Source organism: Chenopodium quinoa, unplaced genomic scaffold, assembly GCF_001683475.1.
Source record: "Chenopodium quinoa cultivar QQ74 unplaced genomic scaffold, ASM168347v1, whole genome shotgun sequence".
NCBI classification, from domain to species: domain Eukaryota; kingdom Viridiplantae; phylum Streptophyta; class Magnoliopsida; order Caryophyllales; family Amaranthaceae; genus Chenopodium; species Chenopodium quinoa.
In genome coordinates, this window is record NW_018742630.1 from 2,739,483 (window position 1) to 2,763,131 (window position 23,649).

The following is a 23,649-nucleotide window of genomic DNA, read 5'->3' on the forward strand; positions in this document are numbered from 1 at the left end:
AAGACCGCCTCCTCTTTGGAGCTCTTATTGGGACCATCTCTCCCAATCTAGTTCCTCTTTTCGCTCAAGCCAAAACCTGGAATAAACTCCATAACACCTATGCTCTCCCCTCTCGTGGTCACATTAAGCAACTCAAGGATAAATTACATTGTATTGTCAAAGGCGGTTCCTCCATTACTGATTACATGCATTCCTTGAAGGAATGTGCCGATCGTTTGGCTGCACTAGGGAAGCCTATTGAAGATGAGGATTTAATTGACAAAATCCTCGCCGGTCTCGATAATTCTTATAAGTCTGTCATTGATTCTATTAATGCCCGTGACTCCACCATTTCCTTTGAAGAGCTACATGAGAAACTCATTACCAAGGAGCTCTCTATTCAACAATCTCAATGCCATGACTCCTCCCTTCCAGCCACTGCTTTTGCTGCATCCTCAATATTCTCCAATCGTCCTCCTCCTCGGCAAAACACTCAAGGTATCCTTCCTACTCCCAAGCAACCACACCCCTTTCTTGGTAAATGTCAATGATGTAGAGAACAAGGTCATGTGGTTGCGCAATGTCCTTTGTTCATTCAACAGTTTCCTAATACTACTCCCCCCCTCTCGTTATACTTCCTCTCAAAAACCACAGACCATCCGCACACCTCAAGCTCACAACACTCAATTATCCAATCCATCTTCCTTCGGTCAATGGCTTCTTGACAGTGGGGCTTCTCATCATGTCACTACCGATCTCAACAACTTATCCCTCCATGCCGCGTATGATGGTACCGAAGAGTTGATCGTTGGAGATGGTAAGGGTCTCAAAATATCTCACTTTGGTTCTTGTTCTATCTCTTCTCTTAAATTAAATAATGTTCTAGTTTTTCCATCCATGTCTAAAAATATCATTTCTATCTCTCAATTATGTCTTGACAATAATATCTCTATAACCTTCACTTCTTCTTCTTTTCTTGTGAAGGATCTTTCAACGGGGAATCTTCTATTCCAAGGGAAAACTAATAATGGCATCTATGAATTTCCTTCCGTTCCTCCTACTACCTACACGAGCACAATGAGTTCTCTTACATGGCATCATCGCCTAGGCCATCCCTCTCGGAATGTGTTTAGGCAAATTGTCTCTGAAAATAAAATAAATGTCCCTAATATCTCTATTTTAGATTGTAACTCGTGTGCTTGTAATAAATGTCATAAACTCCCATTTGCTACGTCTTCTATTGTCTCTAATGCTACCCTTGAATATGTTTATACTGATCTTTGGATCTTTTCTGTTTATTCCCATGATGGTTTTAAGTACTATCTCATTTTCATAGATCACTATACTAAATATATATGGCTATACAATCTCAAGCAAAAATCGGACACAAAACAAATATTCATCCGGTATAAATCTCTTGTTGAAATATACTTCCAGCTTCCTCTCAAGGTCCTATACTCCAATAATGGGGGTGAATTCCTAACTTTTCAAAACTATCTTACTATTGACGACATTTCTCATCTTACAACCCCACCTCACACCCTTCAACACAATGGCTATTCCGAGCGTCGCCATAGACATATTGTTGAAACCTTCCTTTCTCTTCTTGCTCATGCTAGTATGCCTCTCGAATATTGGTCAAATGCTACCTCTACTGCGGCGGCTTATCTAATAAACAAGCTTCCTACTCCTACTCTTAAAAATGTCTCACCCTATTACAAATTATTTGGTCAACATCCTAATTATCTCAAACTTCGGTGTTTCGGGTCTCTTTGCTATCCTTGGCTAAAACCCTACTCATCTCATAAACTTGACCCAAAGTCTACTCCTTGTGTTTTTATTGGCTAATCCCCATCACAAGTGCATATTACTGTCTTGATCTAAATTCTAAAAAGGTATACGTCTCACGCCATGTACACTTCAATGAACAAGTATTTCCTTTTGCTTCACTCCACTCATACACCTATTCCCCTACTGATTTGGCTGATCAGTGGGCTCCATTATCCATCTCTACTTTATCTCCTCCATTACCTTCCACTACTCATTTATCTCATGATAATCACACTTTATGCTCCTCAAGTCAGACACAACACACTACTTTTGCAAACTCCTCTTCTCCACCCACCCATACGACATCTTCTTCACAAGATCATACTTCCTCCTCTTCCTTGCCTCAATCCTCTCCAACATCTCACTCTCCTCCCTTATCACCGTCCTATGCATCCCCCTCCCCACAAATTGTCACAAGGCTTCAACATGGCATACGCAAGCCCATAAACAAACTCAACCTAAATGCCGAAGTCCATACTTCCACCATTCCCAAAACAATTACTCAAGCCTTAAAAAGCCCTATATGGAGGAAAGCAATAGATGAAGAAATTGCTGCTCTCCAGAAAAATGGAACCTGGTCTCTAGTTCCCTCCTCTCCTTCTCAAAATGTTGTCAGTTGTAAGTGGGTTTTCCGTATTAAACGGGATAAGGAAGGTAACATCACCCAACATAAAGCTCGATATGTTGCTCGTGGCTTTACTCAGCGTGATGGAATAGACTATGGCGAAACCTTCAGTCCCGTGATTAAACCCACTACCATCCATCTTGTTCTCAGTCTTGCTGTAACTCACGGTTGGCCATTGCGTCAACTCGACATCAATAACGCATTTCTCCAAGGCACTCTCACAGAAGATGTTTACACTATTCAACCCCCTGGCTATGTCGACCCTCTTCATCCTACTCATGTATGCAAACTCCACAAGGCCCTTTATGGTTTAAAACAAGCTCCCAGAGCTTGGTATAATGAACTCCGTAGCCATCTTCTCTTTCTTGGGTTTAAAATGCCGTGTTTGACTCCTCTTTGTTTACTTTCTTTGAGCATGGCATTACTATCCTCTTGCTTGTTTATGTTGATGATATCATCATCACTAGCAATAATCCGGTTTCCTTGGAGTCATTCATCACAAAGCTGGCGTCTCGTTTCTTCCTACAAGACTTAGGAGCACTCTCTTATTTCCTAGGGGTGGAGGTCATGCCTCACTCCAAAGGAATTCTCCTCAGTCAAACTAGGTACATAAATGATATTTTATGTAAGGCTAATATGGAGGATGCTAAACCAGTGGCTACTCCTCTTGCTACTCACCCTCCTCTTTCTATTGAAGGCACTCCTCTTCTTGACCTGTTTGAGTATCCCTCCTTGGTTGGAAGTCTTCAATATTTAAGCCTCACTCGTCCAGACGTGGCCTTTTCTGTCAATAAATTAGCACAATACATGCAAAGACCCATGGATGTCCACATGCAAAGCCTTCACCGTCTCCTTCGTTATCCCAATGGTACATCACACATGGGTCTTGTTATACACATAGATTCTCCTCTTAATCTTCATGCATATTCTGATGCAGATTGGGCTCGTGACAAAGATGATTACATCTCCACAACAACTAATATTGTGTACCTAGGCAGGAACCCAATTTCCTGGACATCCAGAAAGCAGAAAACACGAGCTCGGTCTTCAACAGAGGCTAAATACCGAGCTGTTGCAGCAGCCATTGCCGAACTCCACTGGGTTCAAAACCTTCTGTTCGAGCTGCGCCAGTCACTCTCCACCATGCCCGTTGTATATTGTGATAATGCAGGTGCTACGTACGTAAGCGTAAATCTTGTTTTCCATTCCAGAATGAAGCACCTTGCGTTAGACTATCACTTTGTCAGGGAAAATGTTCAAGCTGGGAAACTTCGTGTCTCATACATTTCCACTAATGATCAACTAGCCGACGCCCTTACGAAGCCTTTGTCACGTACTATATTCTCCCAGTTAACTCACAAAATCGGCTATCAAGTTTGCAGCCCGTTTTGAGGGGGCGTAATAAGGATTGAAAATCCTTTCCACATTATTCTCCTTGCTTCTAGGCACTATCCTCTCAATCATATATTCTATATTTTATACTCTCCCTAATTATAGGGATTCTTTTATATATTTAGCTATGTACTTGTGTATATATTTAGTGCTGCCTGATCTTCTATAATACAAGAAAAACAATATTCTCTCTCTCTCTTCTCTATACCAAACAACCTACCCCACTGATCACCACTTTATACCACTCGAAAACCACCTACCCACCACCCCGAAACCAAATTGTACCCAATCCGAAAACCCACCCAACACCCAAAATTCAACCCTCCCTTCACCACCAAAATCTACCTCACACTACCCACAACATAAAAACCCACCCAACCCACTCAAAAACCCGTCCCACCGACGACAATGGTGATTTGGTTAAGGGGAGGAGAGATAAAGGACAACGGAGGGGCGCAGACGCTAAGGCCGGTGGTTTTGAGGGGGCATGGGTAAAAGGATGGGGGAGGTATGAGAGAGAAAGCTTTTCTAATAATTATAATTAAAATTAAAAGACATTAAACCAATGGAAACTTGACACATTTTAAGTTAACCTAGTAAATCGGTTAACAACTAGTCAAGAACCATTTTGAGCAAATGTAGTGCAAAGATGAGATTATTTTGAGATTAATTGAAGGTGAGATTGTTTAGAGAAGACCACTCAAAGGTGGGATTATTAGTTTCTATTTTTCCAAAATAAAATTGTAGGTACAAGTCATAGAATTGAACAAGAGAATAGGTGTTAAAAAACTAAGCCGATCGACTCGTAAAAGTTAAACAAAACTCATATTTCAACACATATGGACATAATCATTTAATATGACCTAAATTTAAAATAGATCCAATCCAAACTTATTGAAGTTGATCTAGAAATCCGAAATGACACTTCTCACGGGTGAACGAAATGTCCAATATCCACTTTGCCCCTTCAATGAAATTGATGAGTACTACTCGTATAAGAAAAGAATTTGCGCCAACACTTGTTCAATCTGTCCAAAAATGAACATAGAAGATAACCCAACCGAGTTAACCCACAACTCAGATTGGGCCGAGTTAACTCACGAGTGCTTAATCAACATCCTCTCACGTCTGCCATTAGAGGACAGATGGAAGGGACCTATGCTCGTCTGCAAGCCATGGATGGAAGCTTGCAAAGACTCTTCTCTCAACAACTCGCTTGATCTTGAACCTTACTTTGAGTCATCTACTGAGTCAACTCGTTGGTGGTCTCCCGAGTTTCAGAGGAAGATCGATGCGATTCTTAAATTCATAGTCGATTCGAGTGATGGGTTGTTGAAACAAATCCGTGTTAGACATTGTTCTGATCAGGCCCTCATTTTTGCTGCTCAAAGGTTGTTTCTTTTTTTCAATTTTTGTACTCTATTTTTTTTTTTTTGGGTATTAGTTTGATCATTCATTTGAATACCTTCAAATTTAGTATGGAATCGCAGAAGTAGTGATGTTGATGGGATTCGATCCGATTAATTATAAGGAATTTCTGGATGGTGTGGAAAATGGAAATGGGTAAAAAAAATTTTTGGATTTTGAATTTATGTGATATGGGATTAATTAGATAATTTGATGAATGATGTGATTACTAAAGTATGGTTTTGAAATTGGGTTTAGTTTGGTTTAATAGGAAAGTAGTTTGTAGCACTTTGTCAAAGGGCTTTGAAGAAATTGCCTACTATATGAATATTAAAAAGGATTTGGAGTTATTAATTTGGGAGTTTAATGATATATGTAGGGGTTTTGTTATACATGGTTGAGGCTTGTTGTTGGACCTTGGACATTTACAATATCCTTAGTGTAGTGCATGTACTTTAGGCTTTTTATGCTGAAGAAAACAATGGTGAAGTCCCTGGAAAGTTATGTCTCTTGATTGAATTATATTATGATGGGACTATTAAAAGTTTAGTTAGGGAAGGGGAATTCAAACTCTTTTGAACTTTATGACCAATTTGGTAGCCGGTTATAAATAGTGATAATGGATATGAATATAAGTGTAATATGATAAGCAAAACAACATCCTTATGTCAATGGTAAATTGGTAATGCAATTTCATCCCTAAACGTAGTGTTTTTCTTTATATATATTCATAACCACCCCCTAATGGTAATGGATGGTAATAAAAAAATTTGAAGAAAAAGAGAGAACTTGCAGTGAACTAGCATTACCATGGTAATGGAAATTGATTTTTCTTACAATTTTATATACAAATTTATTTTTATCACCACCACTTATTAGAATTTTACCAAATAGGCTGTGAGTACTTGAAACGATGAATATCAGACCTTTTTTTTTTATTGACTAGGTGTTTGGCTCATGGGAATGGGGTTTTATGAACTAATATATGAATTGGGGGAGGGGGTTGCTATTAGTTAGATTAGTGACAGGAATCAACTAGGCAAAAATAGATAGCAAAAGATAAGAATTGGCTTAAGGTATCCAAACCGACCTTCCTACTTTCGAGAGCTAGGAATTTTCTCCAACAGAACATCAATATATTTCTCAATGATTTCTTGCATTTATATTCTACCCCTTAATGCTTAAGGCATAACAAACTCTCTCACAGCTTCTGGATTCCTTCCCCTTAAATTTTGCTGATAACAACTTTAAATAACAACTTTTATTCCCTCCTCTTGACGTGTCAATTAGCTAGTAAGATGCTGCTGAACTGGTCTTCGCTTCATGTTGGTGATAGTCACTGGTGGTTTAGGCTTGGTGCATAGTGCCGGGGAAGGTGGGGGTGGGGGATGAGTAATCAAATGTTTCCAGTCTTAAGTCCGTGATTGAAATATGTTGGAAATTTACAAATTCAATATATTGTGGCTAATAAATATTCTTATACCCTTGTATCTGATCATTATATATTGTTGTATTTTTTTTAGCCTAATACATATGCCTCCATTCCCCAACCCCAAAGATTATAGATTGTGGGAATTGTAGGCCACTGTTTTCTGCCCAGTTGATTACTTGCTACTGCACCTATTTTCCCTAAACACACCACATGAAGGTCTTATGTCATATTTAGCTCTTGTTGCTTATCCTTTGTGATAAGCCTTCTCTAACTATTATGTGGTACACATGCTATGTTGGTTGAAATTCCAATCTTTTTGCTTGTGATACTTGGACAGTTGGATTTGCCAAGTTTTCCATGGTGATTGATGGACTTCATTTTGTACTTTTTCTGTTGTAATGGGAATAACCCTTGCATATCTAAGTATATCTCAACACTATTGCTAACATGATCAGTTGATCACTGGTAGAGTAGTAATAAGTATATCTCATTAATAGGAGCTAGAGCTAGCGTTTCTTCCTCCTCACCCCCCCCTCCCTCTTTTTTTTTTGTTCCTGACCTCGCGCAATATCCACTAAAAACCTCTGAGTAAAGAATAAAAGAACATTCTTGCTTCTGTGAAAACGATCAGGAATGTTATAAAGTCCCTTGTGAATTTTGTGAATGATCTTTGAGTTTGATTGCTTTGTTTACAGATGCCCAAAACTTGAGGTTCTTTCAATTAAAAGTAGCCAAAGTGTCTCTGATGCAGCTATGACTGAGGTGGCCAAGAGCTGCCCTATGCTGAAAGAACTCGATGTTAGCTTCTGCCATGAGATCTCTCATGAATCTCTATCGTCAATTGGAAGAAACTGTCCTCATCTGAAGGTACTAAAACGCAATTTCATGAATCTGCTGGATTCTTCACAGCATAGGGGAATTGTACCAAATGAGTACCTCAATGCTTGCCCCCAAGACTTTGATTCTGAAGCTGCTGCCATTGGTAAATCCATGCCTAAGTTAGAGCATCTCGAGCTAAAGTTTTCCAGGTTGTCAGGTAGAGGCCTTGCTATGATTTCTGAAGGCTGCTTAAACCTGGAATATTTGGATCTGAATGGGTGTGCAAACTTGACTAGTCGTGATATTTTAAATGCATCCTCAAATTTGAAGAACTTGAAGACAATTTTGAAACCAAACTTTTATATACCAAGATCAGTGTATCACACTGAGAGGTATGGTCACTGGAGGCTGTATGATGAACGATTTCAAACAGACATTTTTAGGATATAAATGCCGACTGGCACCAGTTTGACTGTAGGCAAGAATTTACTTTTTACAGCTGTTTATGAAAAGATGTTGAAAGTCATCTCTGCTCTTGTCTGAGTGATTTCTGTTGTGATAATACCAGCACTCACCTGAGTTGTATTCGTTTTCGCAAAATTTGTTTGTGACTACCATGTAAAGCTTATTTTTTTATTTAGCTGTTGTAAATACTGATGTTGTTCTGAAATGAATAAATGGTCAAAAATCCTGTGTTCTGATATAATTTGATTCTGAAATATCTGCAAGATTATTCTTTTTGTAACTCAAATTATAAGCTAGATTTGTCAACATGTATAGATGGTTATTAAGTAGACACCGGATACAGCCCTGGCCAACGAATGCTATCGGTTTTATATACAGTATGGAGTATACTTAAGGTGGTATACAACCAACAATTTGGCTTCATCAACCTCGTGAAACATCAAAGTGTCCTGATGCACAAGAACTTTTGTCACTACTTCCTTAAGCCAATCTGTTGATCTAGAGTGAACCTTATACCCATTTCTGGCACAAGTGCACAACTAACACCTTGTGCAAATAATAAAGCATCCCACAACCTTGAAAAGTAGTGACCTTATTATACATTTGATTTGCATCTTCCCACTTTTACCACTGTCCCTAATGCTCCCCAACATCTCAAAAAAAAGCTTTCTTGGTAAAAAAACGCGCAATTTTTCTTCGGTGTAACATCCAATGAAATTACTTCTGTTCAAAAAAACAAAAAAAATTGGTGAAATTGTATTACTATCTAGAAGTAATTGATTTTAAATCATTAAGACAAAATATAACCAACAAGTGTTTGGATCAGCTGATAAGAGAGTTGTTTAAATTAAATTGAAATTTTTTGATTGAATCTTATACGGAGTATTAGCTACTACTCGTATAACAATATTTGTAGAGATAGCTTTTTCTCATTATTCGAATTCGGACTGTAACTGGACTCAAATTTGAATTACTTGTATTGTATAAAATATACTTTGGAATTTTGGATTATTGTGTGAGGCCCCAAATAAGAAATGCCCAACGCCACACCAAAACTTCCGATTGCCTCTAACGATAACTCCAAACCTCAAAAGTTCCGAACTTTCCTTTTCGCCGGAACTCGGTGGTGATTCAATAGTCCCGCCGCCTTACTGGTGGTTGTGTTCGCCGGCCGCCGTGCTCTTCCGATTGCCGGAATTCCATCTCTTATAATTCTGCAGCTCACACTAAGGTAAATTTGATTTCTCCTTGTCAATTGCTACAATTATTAAGTTTGACTTTCTCTCATTTTATTGATGTTAAACCTAGATTATAATACCCACTTGATTAAATTTGGGATATCTTTACCTATTTTGAATATGTTCTTTGATATATAATGCTTAGTTGAACTCAATTTTATGATATCTGGAATATTAGGTTTTATAAACAATCATCATCTTGTATTTAGTTAATTAAATTTGGGGATTGGAATTAGTGGTGTATGATTAGCTGTGTATTGATTTTGTTTGGATTGATGAAATTTTGTAAGAGCCTTGTAATTTAACCATTGTTAGATTGAATACCCTGCACTAATTTAGCTTTTCATGGGACAAACAGCTTAACAAGTCATTGTTTCTACACTAATTACCATTTCCCTTGTGCAACGGGTGTATCGTACAACCTAAGGCTTAGTTGTTTTCCCATTTGCTCATTTTTTAGAGCTTGTATTGAATATATTAGCAGAAAATAGGTGTAGGTTTACTGCTTGCATAGTATAATATGCTACTTATTAATTTTATAATGCACTCTTGCTGTTGATAGACGGGAATTGTAGTTTTATCAGAAATTTTATATCTTGTTCATGTAGTATTCATGCTTAGCTATTTTACTTGAGTGTGATGGAACTCAACCTAGATGAAGGATAAGATGGGGCCATGGGGAGGGTGGGTGGATGCTGGATATTTAATGGCTTAGTTGGGTGTTGAAACGAGCAACATTTTTGTGGACCACTACTTGGTTTATATCTCTTAATCTCCTAGACTTGAACTAAAATGGTGGAATTTAAATTATGAACCTAATTCATTTTCTAAGAGTTGCTTCTTGGTGTCCACTTTGCAATGGTGGCCTACCACTTAGGCACCATACCTACTACTCACCCAAGCACCAAACGCTAGAAGACATTGTCCATTTCAGAAACGGCTATGAATTTTTATTTTTATTTTTAATTTTTTTTCCTTCTCTTTGTGTCTTCCCATCTTATGTAAGCTTGGATTAATGTAGATATTTAATTCTACTTAGGGCAGTTATGATGAATTGATGATACCAGCTATAAGAATTACTAGTAATTTCCTTTCTTAGTTGTGTTGATCCTAAAGATGAATTGAGAGCAGGTGGTGGCTTCAAGTTTTAATTTTTCCTATTGTATAATGGAACTTAACTGTCATGTTTTATGAACAGAACTAAGTAGCCATTATCAATAAGCTGGGACTAAGGATTCCATTTAGATGGTGATAATGGCAATATGTGGTCATGCAACTCCTGCATCTAAAGACAGCTTGCAGCCTATCACTGAAATGAGCCAAGCAATGACCATATGTCCAATTGTCCGTATCTGTCTTCTTCCAAATCTTCAATTCGAGTCTATAAGTTAAGTCATCATGGTCCACTTGTGGATAATATATGGAGGAAATGGGGTTGACAACTATATTCGAATCTGAACTGAAGCCGGCCCGATTCGGATTTGCTAGGAGCCTAAGAAAGAGTCCAAATCCTTATAGGAGGCAGGTTGGACTTGGATCCTGGTCTGACTTGTGTTCACTTGACCAGTCAATAGACGGAATTTTTAAAAATTGTTGTCTAAATGATTCTTATATCAAATAACCTAAACCATATCTTAGCCGTCCCTTTTCTCATCACCTTCTCGACCTCCTTCCATCTCTCCAGCCTCCATTTTAGATCTTCCTTTCCTGTTTTTTCTGTTTTCATTCTTCCTCTCTTAATTTGCTTATCCCTCATCTCCTAGAGGATTAAGGGTCAAGACAGCATAATAATAGAGGTCATGCAGATTTACCAAAAAAAATGAAAATTTCGTCAACGAAACCATCTCCTTCAACCATCTTTAAACCCACTTAGCTGTATACAAGGTAAGGGATATTTTTTAGATCTGAAACTTAGTTGATTACATCTTTCGTACACTTTTTTTGTTATTGTTTTGTTTTAGAATTAAACCTATGTAAAGAATTAGGATTGTTTAAGTAAATCATGGCCTCCACAAGTTTGTACTTTGCTGTAGGTCTTAAAATAATGAACTACTGATGAAAGTTTTGATGGGTTTTGTGTTGACTAATGGATTTATGTAGTAAAATTTTGTTTGTGCAAATCATAACCACCGTACCACATGTTATATACTTATTCAGATTTCATAGATAGTTGAATTCTGGCCATTGATTCTTTTTCACCACTATATCTAAAATGGTTGAAATATGGTGCTTAATTGGCAAGTTGGAATCATTTTAAAGTTTTGCCTTTTGTTGTGGTCTCTCTGGTTGTAAATAATTCTGATTATGATGTTAGTTGAAGGTAAAGGTGGCGGCTCAATCAATAGTAAAGTTATTCCTTCTTCTCCCCTTATTTTAGTAGCGCAGTATACATAAAAACGCCTTGTTCAGTTGTTCTAAATCACTAGAACTGAGTGGGACTTACAGCTTCTTTTATCTTCTATAGTTTCTGTGATTAAAAACAGGCATCGTGTCTAGTCTACGAAACAACAAGATTGAGCCTTGCACCATGAATTATTTCAGCTGCAAACCGTCTTTAGCTAGAGAGATTCTAGACTCCAAGTTTAAATGTCTTGCACTTCTCTGAAACCTTATCCGACTCAGTAGTTTGTATTTTACTTTATTCTTTGAAATTCTTAGAGATGGGGGTATAAATTGTTGCTTCATCCTTTCTTATAGAGTCCTGATCTTTGATTCTTTGGCCTAGCTTGTTCCAATCAGAAACACCTGTGTGTATGTGATTTAATTTCAATGGTGCCTGATAATTTTTTTTAGCTTGTTGTATTGACTAATCAGTCTCATTCCTCTGGTGATATTGACTGTTGTGTGATCTATCGACGGTTTGTTGTAAAACGTATGCTCAACATTTTGGCTTCATTTGACACAACAAGATGGAGCTGAAGAACCAGACTGAAAGTCAAGACAACACTCATGAAAGGGATGAAAAATCATCAATTGAGCTAAAGGTTCTGTTTTTTGCCAGAGCCCGGGATCTGACTGGGCTAGCTGATATGTCACTGGAGGTAAAATCTGGTAGCACAGCTCGTGATTGTTTAGATAAGATTGTCACCCAGTTTCCAGGTCTCGAAGAGTTACGAGGGTGCATGGTGCTGGCTTTGAATGAGGAGTATGCATCTGAATCTGCTATTGTTGAACATAGGGATGAATTAGCCATTATACCACCAATTAGTGGAGGCTGATAATTCCTTGTATACATTTCACTTTTTATACTTTTGGGCCTTTTGATATCCTTGTAACTCCCTTGTATAAAATAAAAGAAAAAATTCCTTGACCAATGTAATATGCAAGCTATAGACTTTGTTGCATAATTTCATTTATGCTTCCTGTGTAAACAGATGTATACCAAACATGCTCTCTGAATCAAGCCTTTGAGGGAATTTTAGAAATTGCTCTGCAAGAGTTGCTAATAAGTTCATAAGTTCATTAACTTTTCGGTATTCAAGATAATTCTGGAAAGATATTCGTAGAGTCCGGCTAATTGCCTAATATTTATGGAAAGATTGATGGTGACCTTAATCGAAGCCTGGCTGCAGTTCGCTCATCAAGGGTACCTAGGACATCTCACCCCAACAAACTAGCTAGGCTACCAGAAAATTTTCTCCTTTACGTCGGTATTATTATACGAGGTAGTATAAAATTTATATTGACCGGGAACATTGAAGTTTCAACACTGAATATGATAAGAGTAGAAGGCAAATATATCACAGCATGTAACAGAGATAAATGACCAACAAGAGGAAACCATGGAACCAAGATGTTTGTGATTTTACAGCATCTGATTTTCTACCGTGAATCATACCCAATGGTATAAATCTTGGCCGTCTTGCCATGAAACCTAGCTTTCGAAAATGCAATGAACAACGAGAACTACTGTTACTATCAACACCCTTTGTTTCCATGCTGCTGCTAATTACAGGATAGTTCTTCACACCCTGACAAGTAGAAGATGGGGTGACAAGATCAGATTGCAATATGAATAAGGCGGAGCATAAAAAGAGTGCACAGGATCGACGCCTCAACCACATTGTCATCCCCTTGGTTAGTGAGAAGGGAGATGGACGTATGGTTGGAATTTGGATGTTGGTGAAAGAATGAGAGAAGGCGCATACAAATAGGAAGACAGTTAATTGGTTTAGGCTGGCCATCTAAATCATGTCATAATTATAGCCATCTATATTAGTGACATTATAACTATAATCATAAAGAACGCTAACTGCTAAGGTTAGTACTCAATTTTTTTGGAATTTAGACATATTTATTGGCTAACGAACAGAGGATCATGTAAGATATACAACGGTTGCATTATCATCTGCTGCATCCCCGGCAAATGCCTCATATCTATCAATACTTACCCCTTTTATTCTAAAATTAAACCTCCTTAAGAACATAGATATATTTTACATGAAGGTTATATACTTGTATACAAGTATGTAAATTTGTAATTGTACTATAGTTTTTGTTAAGAGAGAATGAATTCTTATTGACAATGGCTCTAGTGGTTGTATTTCTTACATTCCCCTTTCCTTCCAAGGGATTTAAGTACAACTAATTAAAATTAGGTATAAATCTAATCATGTTAGGTATCAACCACTAGCAAAGCCTAATATGACTAATTAAACGTTAATCATAATTTTTAACCAAATTTAAATTAAAAGCTAACCATTCTTCCAATTTCCACATTATAAACTTTTTGCCTACAATATGATAATGAGAGCTGTCTAACATTAATTTCCCAAGCTGGAATAGTGGAGTTACAATATCTTATATGCATGATTAAAAAGATGTTCATAGAACATACTTGGTACGTTTTATGTTCGTTTTCTATTTATACATAAGGAATAACATTAGCTAAATTAATCTCAATATACATTTTCAAAATATATAATTACACACTTATACTGTTCCATTCCAATTAAAGGAAAAGTAAAATAGTAATAGAAAGTAAAATGGAAAAAATGAAGATTATTAAAGAAAGAAATAAGCTAACAACGGAAGTAGGAGCAAAGACGAGTGTAAATTCGAAGCATCTGATGTTCTACTACGATTAGCAACAACGGCTGGAATGAATCTTGGTGATCCTCGGAACATCACAGCAAGTTTTCGGGTATTCGATGAATAAAGTCGACGACTATTGTTATTGTCATCAACATCATTTGTTGCCTTACTGCTGCTGATGCTGCTAGTAACAGCATAACTCAAGGCATGTTCATCATCATGTTGTACTGATGAACTCAGAGTAAATTGTGACATGAATAACATGAAACATACTAACAACAGTGTATGAAATTGACGTCTCAACTGTGTCATCTTGATTGTTTAAGTAACTTTCAAGCTCGGATGATTTGATTAAATGAAACCGGGTTGATGATGATGATGATGATGATGAAGAGAAGAGCTGAAGGTTTTTTGGGTGGAAATTATTTGAATTGAAGGAAATTATATGATTTGTGTAGTTATATTTATAGGATGGCAATTAGTTGAGAAGCTTGCCAGATTATATATATATTTTAATTATTGGTATATCATTAAGTGTGTTGAATAATCAATTTTGGTTGAATCTTTTTATTCAAGGATATAATCCTTTGACTAAACAACTTGAGATTTTGTCGTGTAATTTCTGTTTCCTTCTTCACTCGATTTCAATCTAGCCTGCAAAAATTAGTAGTTTCCTAGGAATTTGCATCCTAATTTAAAATATATATATATATATATGGTCAAGCTAAATATAAAAAGGCATGTGTATAATGTTTTTTTCTTCCTTTTCTACTTATTTTAATTGGAAGTATAATTGTATTACTTGTATATAGTTTTAAACATCTATAAAAGGTGTGTTATTTTTTTCAATTAATTATGACTCGTGACCGAATTATTTTACATGTCCCTATATAAATTAAGTGATGAGGAGATTGATAACAATAGCGTAAATAACATCTAGATTGTCATATAAAATGTTGAGATAGTGTTCTTATAATTAACTAGTTTTTGGATGCGGATGACATCTCAGCTTATTACATTAATAAATATTTTTACTTTCTTTTATGGATGAATGACATGTCATGGCATGATCTATTTTTTTATAATTTTTTTCCTGTAATTCATTTTGAAAGGATAACATGTAATATGGTACAGCCTAGTGTTTAAACATACTGTAAGATTAGATTCTGAACTGAAGGAGGGGCAAATGCAAGCTAGGTCCGTTGTGGTGAAATACATGATATCCCAGTAAATATGACACTTTTTTTTGGATAATATAGGCTCCCTTGTGATTGTTCACACTTTACAGCAATTTGGTTTTCCTACCTATAATGAATGGCATAAGCTTTGTAAATGGAGGACATTCTACAAAAATAGCAACAGTAATGAAATTTGATGGATTTTCCAAGACTATATAAATATTTATAATACAGAGGCCTAAATTAGCTAAACAATTCATCAAGTATATCTTGGTTGAGTTTCTGGAGAGACAATACTTGGCCAACCTGTCTAGCCAACTCTCCAGTTACTCGGTCCAAATAAAGCGAATAAAGCCCTGACCTCTTCTCCATTGATTGCAATGTTTTACGAGCATGAAGAAATGAAATCAGCCATTCTTCAAACAACCCTACAATGACATTAAACTTTCACATCAGTCTGCGACAGTTTCACTGAAACATGCAAGAAACATTTTGTTATTGCACAGCAGTGCACTTAATTATACTGGTTCAAGGCCTAACCAACTATGTTCCCTGTAATAAGAGCCAATTTCAAAAGTAACGCCATTTTTTGCACTGATATCCGTACTTTCTGTTAATATTTGAAATCTAACTGCAAAAAAAGATTTTATGGAGTCCAAACAACAAGGTTAAACACATACTAATCTCAAAACCTTCATCTTTTGACCAGGTGACTAAGTAGTCTGACACTAGAAACTCAATAAGCTGAATCCTGCAAGTCAAGCAATTTATTAGATGAATAAGAAAAGGAATTACTCCATACTAAAAGATAGCCAACTCAGTTACAACAAATGCAGTCCTTCTAATATTACAAGAATATTTTACTCCTCAGATAGCAAGACCACCAACTAGTCAAAGACTAAACAGCATATGCAGAAAGCATAATTATATGTTTAAATTTTCTGGACTACATGACACTGTAAGTCCACATACATTTTGTGGTATACCAACAAACCATGAATGCCAATATGGGATCCAAGATATTGGTGAGGATATTGATACATAGATAATTAGGACAGTTTAGGTGAGAGATGAAGATGAGAAATGATAGAAATGAAGCTTGTCAATTATAGACAAAGGACCTCATGTCAAAGGAGGAAAGATAAGGCGATTGATTAAGCATATATGCTGAATTCCACAATGGTTCAATTTATAAATAGATAAATAAATAAATAAGTAAATAATCCATAACTTCAATTGATGCTATAATGAAGCAAAGAAGAAAGTCAGGACATTCATACTAGGGGAAAAAAAACACTCGTATCATGTAAAAGTGTGGGAAGCTTACATCACAAACATTGAATCATGTATCTGGGGAAAAGACTCATCAAACGGATCCAGCGAGAGCAACCGTTCTGCTGGTTCAGATATCCTGTGGCAGACAGAAAGCAAGACCCTCTGTCCTACATAGGACACATTTCCAAGCATACGAATAATGTGCTGAATATGAATTTGCGAATCAGTTTCAGGGTCACATAGCTCTGCAAACAATTTTGCAACAAGATCAGAAACTATATAAAACAGAAGAGAACATGATAAAACACAGAGAATTGCTGCCATAGCTGAAGACTACTATTTTGATATGCAGTCAGAGGACATTTTATTGCCACAGACAAAAATTGGGGTCTTTGATTCTACGCAGGGTGAGTTGTTTGGCTTCCACAACTACTGAACAGAAGAACAAGGGCATTCATTTTCCAGTTATATCTGTTTGAAAGAGCAACTACCTCAACTACAGGCTCTTATTAACAATTTTTCTGAAGTTCCATCACATTGAAACAGGCCAAAAGTTTTCCAGTGCCAATGATCAATCAGACATGACAGTTTTGGAAAAACTGAAAAACTATCAAATCAGTGAGAAAAACTGAAAAACTATAAAATCAGGGAGAAGTAGTTTCTTGAAAGAGTCAAAACATATAGTATGTCCAAAAATTAATTGTAAGCACTTCAGCATCAAGTTTAGTCCATTATAACTCGAATCACCGAGGAAAACCAAGATGAAATATTTATCCAATAAAATATCAAATAATTGAAACAAATGAGTATGTTGAAAAAAATATGAATTACCATTTTCTAGAGGTGTGCAAGTCCTTTTGATCAGACAAACAATCAAGTTGCTGATAATTCCATCAGTAACAGCCATATCCTTCCCCGTTGCCAATACTTGACTCACAGAACCTTCAAAAACAGCACAAAAATACATCACTCTAAGATGATGAAGTCATAACATCAATATCCTATGAAAGTCAGCGACGCTATGAGATACAGTCACACATTTTGACATACATAGATAATGCACTTGGGATTGGAATCCCTGAATACAGCAAAGATTTAGCTTTTAAGACCTTTGTAACTATCAATCAACCAAGTTATATTTAGTGCCAACAGCAGACAAACAAACTCTTTGCATTCCCTGTCATTTCCAGCCAAGTTCAAGACTCAAACAAAGTTCAAGCAATGTGAGAACCACCGCAAACTTAATAGGATAAAACTACAAAAGAAATAAAAGCAAGACTACATTCCGCAACTAGTAAAACAACATAGTAGACATTTGAATATCAAGCACACATTAACTACCACAAGTTCACCCAAAAGTAATCAGATGAACCTCAAACCAATATTTGCATAAATTTAAAGATTCTGCAGACAATATAACATAATATCAAATTTTCATATTAAAACTAGCATCATACAAGACCAAGTATGAAAACAATGCCTAACCTAGAATGAATTCCACAGCTTGATGTGCCAAGTTTGCAAAATTAGGTCTCTTCACCTGCAGAAAATCATTGAACATGCTTGAAATCATGACCATACCACTACATTTACAAACAGAAATATTTCTTGAAAATAGGTTAACAAATGTCTATGAAATGCAAATCTAACCATGCTAGTTGTCTCACAAAGATCCACGAGAAACTCAGCCGATATCTTCAGCTTTTCTACCTCCTTTTCCTTGTAATATTCTGATTACAAATTACAAGCAGACAGAAACTTTCTATAATCTGATCCAAACTCAATTTCCTCCACAATTTCAAGCATTGTCCATTTCAATATGAATTACATACATTACTCAGGAACAAGACCGAACATTAGTACTAAATGAATGTTTTGAGATGCACTAGAACCTGAAAAAGCTCGTTGATCAATCGAATTGATCGTCTTTGTTTTTATTCTCTTATGCAAACGTACTGCAAAATCGTAATCAATTCATCCAAATCAACAAAACAAATCTCATACAAACATTTCCTTATTCTATTACTTATAATAAGCTGAAGAACAAAGGATAAATTATGACCTAATCTGAGAAATCTGCAACGAAGAACATCATTCAGCCGATGATCAGATCCATCCATAAACTTCTTAGGGCTTACAATTTGCAAATTATTGAAAAAATAACACTTGCAGGACGCACTTTCCGGATATAAATCACGACCTAAATCATCTAATTACAAAAGCACAAACAAAAATTCAAAAATAAATAAGCATTAAATTCAAATTTTACTATAAATCAAACGAATTTAAGCTATTATTGAAATTGCGAACCTTCGAGACGTTTGAGCTCATCTGAGAGTCGTTGAATTTCCTGCTTACGATTTTTCGCCTGAAATTCCAGCAAAGAACTTCGTCAATCAGAAATTCAGAGTAGAGGAGAGAGAGTGAGAATTGCGCGCGCTTACCTTTTGCTTCCAATGGAAGGTACGAGAAGCAGAAGAGGAGAGAGAAGAGTGAGGTTGAGAGAGAAGCTTTGATCGGAGAAGAGCCATTGCGATTGCAATCTTCATCGACTCATTGGAGTTCATCGCCGCCGCCGTAGGTTCCGCCATTAACGGTGTAGTTGCAGCCATTTTGTCTCTGATGTGTTGTAAGTTTCCGGTAGTGAAGTTGTGACACCGTCGGTTGAGTGATTTGATTTGGGGTGAGCGCGGGAAATTGGGTTATTTGGGATTAGCCGCCTTTTTTGTTTGGGTGTAAAAAAATGATTTCTAGTGAAATTGAAGTTGGGGGCCGGGGTGTACAATTGTCCATTTTGTCCTGTCTCGTGCGCCCGTGGTTGTGTCGTGTTTTGTATAGTTAAAATTAAATTTAAAAGTTTAACATGTATCAATGCATAATATGATCTATAAATCTAATTATATCTGTATATATGGGTTAAAATAAAAATAAGTATAAAATATGAAATACTCTACAAAAATATAAGTTAATACATTTTATCATAAAGTTTAATTAAGTCATTTGATAGGAGATCAACTCAAAATCAATTACAAGTATTAGTTTAAAATAGGTAAGAAACAAAAAACAATCACTTTTAATTTAATAAAAAACAAAAATCTAAATTGTGATACTCAAACTTTTAATTTTTCCTTTTGAGGGAAAAATTTTAGTTTAATTCAAAATCCGTTAATATACTCAAACTTACATTTTTTTTTTTAAAAAAAACACCTAATTAATGGAAAACATTGTCACCTTGAGCCCAAAAAAAACAGGTTCATAATCCTTGGAATAATAGAGTAGTAAATAATTTATTGCTCATAAAAAATTAAAAATTTAAAAAAAAAAAAAAAAAAAAAAAAAAAAAAAAAAAAAAACCAAGAAAATGGCGCTGAAACAGTGAAACTGCAACATTACCCGCTAAAATAAACCCGCAACTTCATTTTATAATTTCAAAATTCTCCCGCGCAACCTTCTCCATTTTTATCTTCCCTCTTTCTTCTTCTCTTCTTCCCTCTCTTTCTCATTTACCCCCAAATTTCCTCAGATTCAACTCCCTGAATTTTCTCTCTCTAACTTTCTCTCTCCTCAAAGATAATAACCAGTAAAAATGGCGAAGCAAGGAAAAGGAAGAAAACCCGATACAACCACCAACAACAATGTAGGTAAAGGGAAAGTAACTCCAGTTCAAGTCGCCTTTATTGTCGATCGTTACCTCGCCGATAATAACTACTCCAAAACCCGGTCCGCTTTTCACTCCGAAGTGTCTTCTCTTATCTCCAAGTCATTCCTTCAGGAGGTACTTATTCAATCCAATTGATTTTTTCTTTTTTGGATTATTTGTTGAGTTTTTGATTGATTTTGATTTGGGTTTTTTGTGGAATTACAGACACCCAAAAGTTTGCTGAGTTTAGGGGAATTATTAGATGAGTATATTTGGTTGAAAGAACAGAAAGTGATTATTGAGCAAGAGAAAAATGGGTTAGTTCAAGAGAAGTGTAGGATTCAAACCCTTTTACAAGGAATGCAAGATTTGATGAATGTTTATAATTCTGCTGCTACTGTTAACTGTCTTACTCCTCCTCCCCCGCCTCCGCCTCCGCCGCCACCCGCTTCTGTTGCACCTAACTCAGGTTTGTGCCTTCTTCATTGGTTGATTTGAAATGGGGTTTTTGGTGGTTTATTTGTTTGGTTTAATAGAATGTTTTTTGGTTGGATTTGTTGGGGAAAAGGGTGTTGGTTGTTTGATTGAATTTGCATTTGTTGGTATGTTTATGCATATTATATGGTTGATTAGTGAAATTGGTTTCTAGGTTTGTGAAATTGTGGTAGTTTCTTAGATGAGGACATTATGGGAATTGAGAAGTTGAAATTAGGGATTTGTCAAAAACTCGGGCATGATCATCCTTCATGTTAGAGTCTCTATCTGTTGAATTTCATTTATCTAGATGTATATAGTGTGAAAATTTGTCTATGAAAAGCATGTAATTTTTTAGTAGTCTTCAACATTTTTCATCTTCGAATCAACCCAATATGATTGTATCATGTAAGTAAACATGTTCAAATTCAATTAAAGCTCTTTCAGATTAAGTGAAGTGTTTGTGAAGATTGTCTAAAACATTTTAGTTACCTCTTGTGGCGCTCGAGTGTGTAGCATATTATGATATGAGAGCAAAGTCTACTTGCAAACTTTGCTGCATTTCATATGGTGGAAGATTGGAAATTAACCTTCTGAAATTAATTCCCAATGCTTTTTTTTTCTCTGGTTTTCAGGTTATTCTGCTTACAGAACTCCAGTTATGACAACGATGTCAATGACACAGAGTGTGAAGCTGGATCATACCAATTATTCAACACCTATCATTAGTTCGCGTCCTCCAAGGAAGAGAAAAACTTACAAGGATGCCCATGATGTACCTCAAGCACCAAAGAAATATTGCACTCCTATAACTAACAACTCATTCTATGACAAAGGTTGGTTTTGATTAAACATTGTATGCATCAATGCAAGTCCATAAAATTTTGCAAACTTCAATTCGCATTACTGAATTTTGCTTCTTGCAAAAATTAACACTGCAGGTAGTAATTCAGCTGCACAGCCAAGTAATGCTGCTAAAGGTCATGTTACTAATCATCAGTCTCCTCCTCTACAATCGCTATCCCCTAATTTTGCTCAAGGAGGATCGCCGATTCAAGGGTCACATGTAGCAAAGAACTTATTTGATAAGCCATCAGGATCTCCAACTTCAAATTCTTCGGGTCCCAAAACACCCCCACGAGCACTCTCTTCCCAAAGCGATAAATCCACTTCTCCTCTTGAAGATGTTTCTTCAACAGCAAAGTCTCAACATGATAGCACCCCTCCTGAGACTACACCCACTAACTGTACTATTTACTCCTCTAAGACGATTATTGTTAGTCCTGCTAAACACATTTCCATCGAAAGGAATCAGTGTACTTTTTCATCGCCTGTTAAATCAAACAAGCGGCAGGGCAATAGAGAACATGTCAAAGGGAGACTGGATTTTGACAGTACTGATATGCCAACAAATGTGGAAACTACCAGTGGAGATGGAAGTAGTGCCAGCTCAGAATCTGAAAGGGAAGTTGACATTTTTGACATGGATTTGGCTAATTTCGATGCCTTTGGGCCGGACTTCTGTCTGACAGAGCTCCTGACTGATTTTGGGATTGATTGTGGAGGTATTGACTATTCCTGCCCATCAACAGCAGGTGCTTCAACTGCTGCAGTTACGGGGTAAGTGGGTTTTGCCATATTACTGCATTGAATCAAGTATTTGTTGTATGGTTTCATATTGTTATCATCATACTTTGTATATGCTTAAAGTCGGATGGAATGCAGTTTGAATCATGATGGAAACAATGAAGAATTGGGGAGTAGCCAAGATTTTGTAGAGCATTCATCAGCTGTTCGAGAAGTTTTTACAGGAGACATGACAGGAAATGGTAAACATTTTAAAACAATTACCCCTCTTCAATTGATTCTTCATTCACTCCATACGATTTGGGGCTGACATTTTCCTGTTATTTTTATTTGATTACAGGTTCTGATTCCATTACTAGAGTCAATTCCATGAGAAAGTGCGTAAGAATAGTTAGTCCTAGTAAGTATGCTTCTCTTATTGCATTCTCTTGTCAATGGTCCCAAAAATAGTATTACTCACTAACATAAATTTTGATTCATGATTTCAGCAAAATGTTCAAGGAATAGTTCAAGCCATGAAACATGATCAAGAAACCTTAAGCACAAGAAGCTAACCAGATTAACTTTCAGCTGAATTCAGCTGACTAGTGTTGAGACATAACAATACGTCACACTTTCCTGCGATTTTCATCTCCTGGAGAGTTGTTGATTTAGGTTTAGAACTAGACAACTTTGCAGTCACTTCTTGCGCGATTGTGTTTTTGTTTCTAAACAGTGAAGTTCACTGTAAAGTTAGGAACTTAGGATCAATATTTGTTATTCAATCTTAATGCAGTGATGCAATCCCTGTCTATTTACAGAATCTTCCTCTGCAATAGTTTATTTACCATTAAATTCATTGAATCTCTATTGGATGGTTACTGAAATGTGACTTATATTAATTCTTAACAAGAATGAGAAATGCTTACTGTCAGAAGAAAAGAATGAGAAATGGTCATTGTAATTTCTTGTTTACATACGGGGTCTAGCCGTCTAGTTCCAGTTTTAGCATTTTGATAATTGATATACTTAGTTCGAACTGCATAGTGCGGACATGCTACTATGGACAGAGTACTAAAACAGTGTAATGCAAATACTTAGATAATTTAACTGGCTATAACTTCAATTTTGCAATTTTCAGTAGTTGATCAGCATTCAAATATTATGTTGTCTTAAACACATACTAGAATTAAAATTGAGCTCTGTTATAGTAAATACTTCAGGATTTTAGCTTTGTTATATTAAGAGGCCATGGCTTTGAGTATGTATGTTTGAGAGCTAGGAGAGTTTATTTA

General features: G+C 36.3%; 4 protein-coding genes across 7 annotated transcripts; 3 read left to right on the forward strand and 1 right to left on the reverse strand.

Moving 5' to 3' along the window:
- Nucleotides 1-4,730: 4,730 nt before the first annotated feature.
- Nucleotides 4,731-8,187, forward strand: LOC110721862 (F-box protein SKIP1-like). Its single transcript, XM_021901075.1, has 2 exons — nt 4,731-5,217; nt 7,361-8,187. Exons 1-2 carry the CDS (start codon nt 4,745-4,747, stop codon nt 7,932-7,934), a joined length of 1,047 nt encoding a protein of 348 aa, XP_021756767.1. The 5' UTR covers nt 4,731-4,744; the 3' UTR covers nt 7,935-8,187.
- Nucleotides 8,188-8,918: 731 nt separating this feature from the next.
- Nucleotides 8,919-12,653, forward strand: LOC110721863 (molybdopterin synthase sulfur carrier subunit-like). Of its 4 annotated transcripts, XM_021901080.1 has the most exons (4): nt 8,919-9,180; nt 9,546-9,614; nt 11,060-11,071; nt 12,097-12,653. In XM_021901080.1, the coding sequence occupies exon 4, from the start codon at nt 12,097-12,099 to the stop codon at nt 12,403-12,405; it is 309 nt and encodes a 102-aa protein (XP_021756772.1). In that variant the 5' UTR covers nt 8,919-9,180; nt 9,546-9,614; nt 11,060-11,071; the 3' UTR covers nt 12,406-12,653. The 4 variants fall into 4 exon arrangements, with proteins under 4 accessions (XP_021756772.1, XP_021756771.1, XP_021756768.1 ...); XM_021901076.1 differs by lacking the exon at nt 9,546-9,614 and having other exon boundaries at nt 8,925-9,180; nt 10,386-11,071; XM_021901079.1 differs by lacking the exons at nt 9,546-9,614; nt 11,060-11,071 and having other exon boundaries at nt 8,922-9,180; nt 12,002-12,653.
- A 2,741-nt stretch (nt 12,654-15,394) lies between these two features.
- On the reverse strand, nt 15,395-20,077 carry LOC110721865 (protein MULTIPOLAR SPINDLE 1-like). Its single transcript, XM_021901082.1, has 9 exons — nt 19,119-20,077; nt 18,985-19,042; nt 18,737-18,883; nt 18,325-18,629; nt 18,160-18,214; nt 17,506-17,616; nt 16,727-16,919; nt 16,080-16,150; nt 15,395-15,827 (listed from the first exon to the last, which is right to left on the reverse strand). The coding sequence occupies exons 4-9, from the start codon at nt 18,325-18,327 to the stop codon at nt 15,643-15,645; spliced, it is 618 nt and encodes a 205-aa protein (XP_021756774.1). The 5' UTR covers nt 18,328-18,629; nt 18,737-18,883; nt 18,985-19,042; nt 19,119-20,077; the 3' UTR covers nt 15,395-15,642.
- On the forward strand, nt 20,077-23,327 carry LOC110721864. Its single transcript, XM_021901081.1, has 7 exons — nt 20,077-20,449; nt 20,540-20,783; nt 21,424-21,624; nt 21,730-22,408; nt 22,514-22,617; nt 22,716-22,775; nt 22,864-23,327. The coding sequence occupies exons 1-7, from the start codon at nt 20,261-20,263 to the stop codon at nt 22,899-22,901; spliced, it is 1,515 nt and encodes a 504-aa protein (XP_021756773.1). The 5' UTR covers nt 20,077-20,260; the 3' UTR covers nt 22,902-23,327.
- The last annotated feature ends 322 nt before the right edge of the window (nt 23,328-23,649 follow it).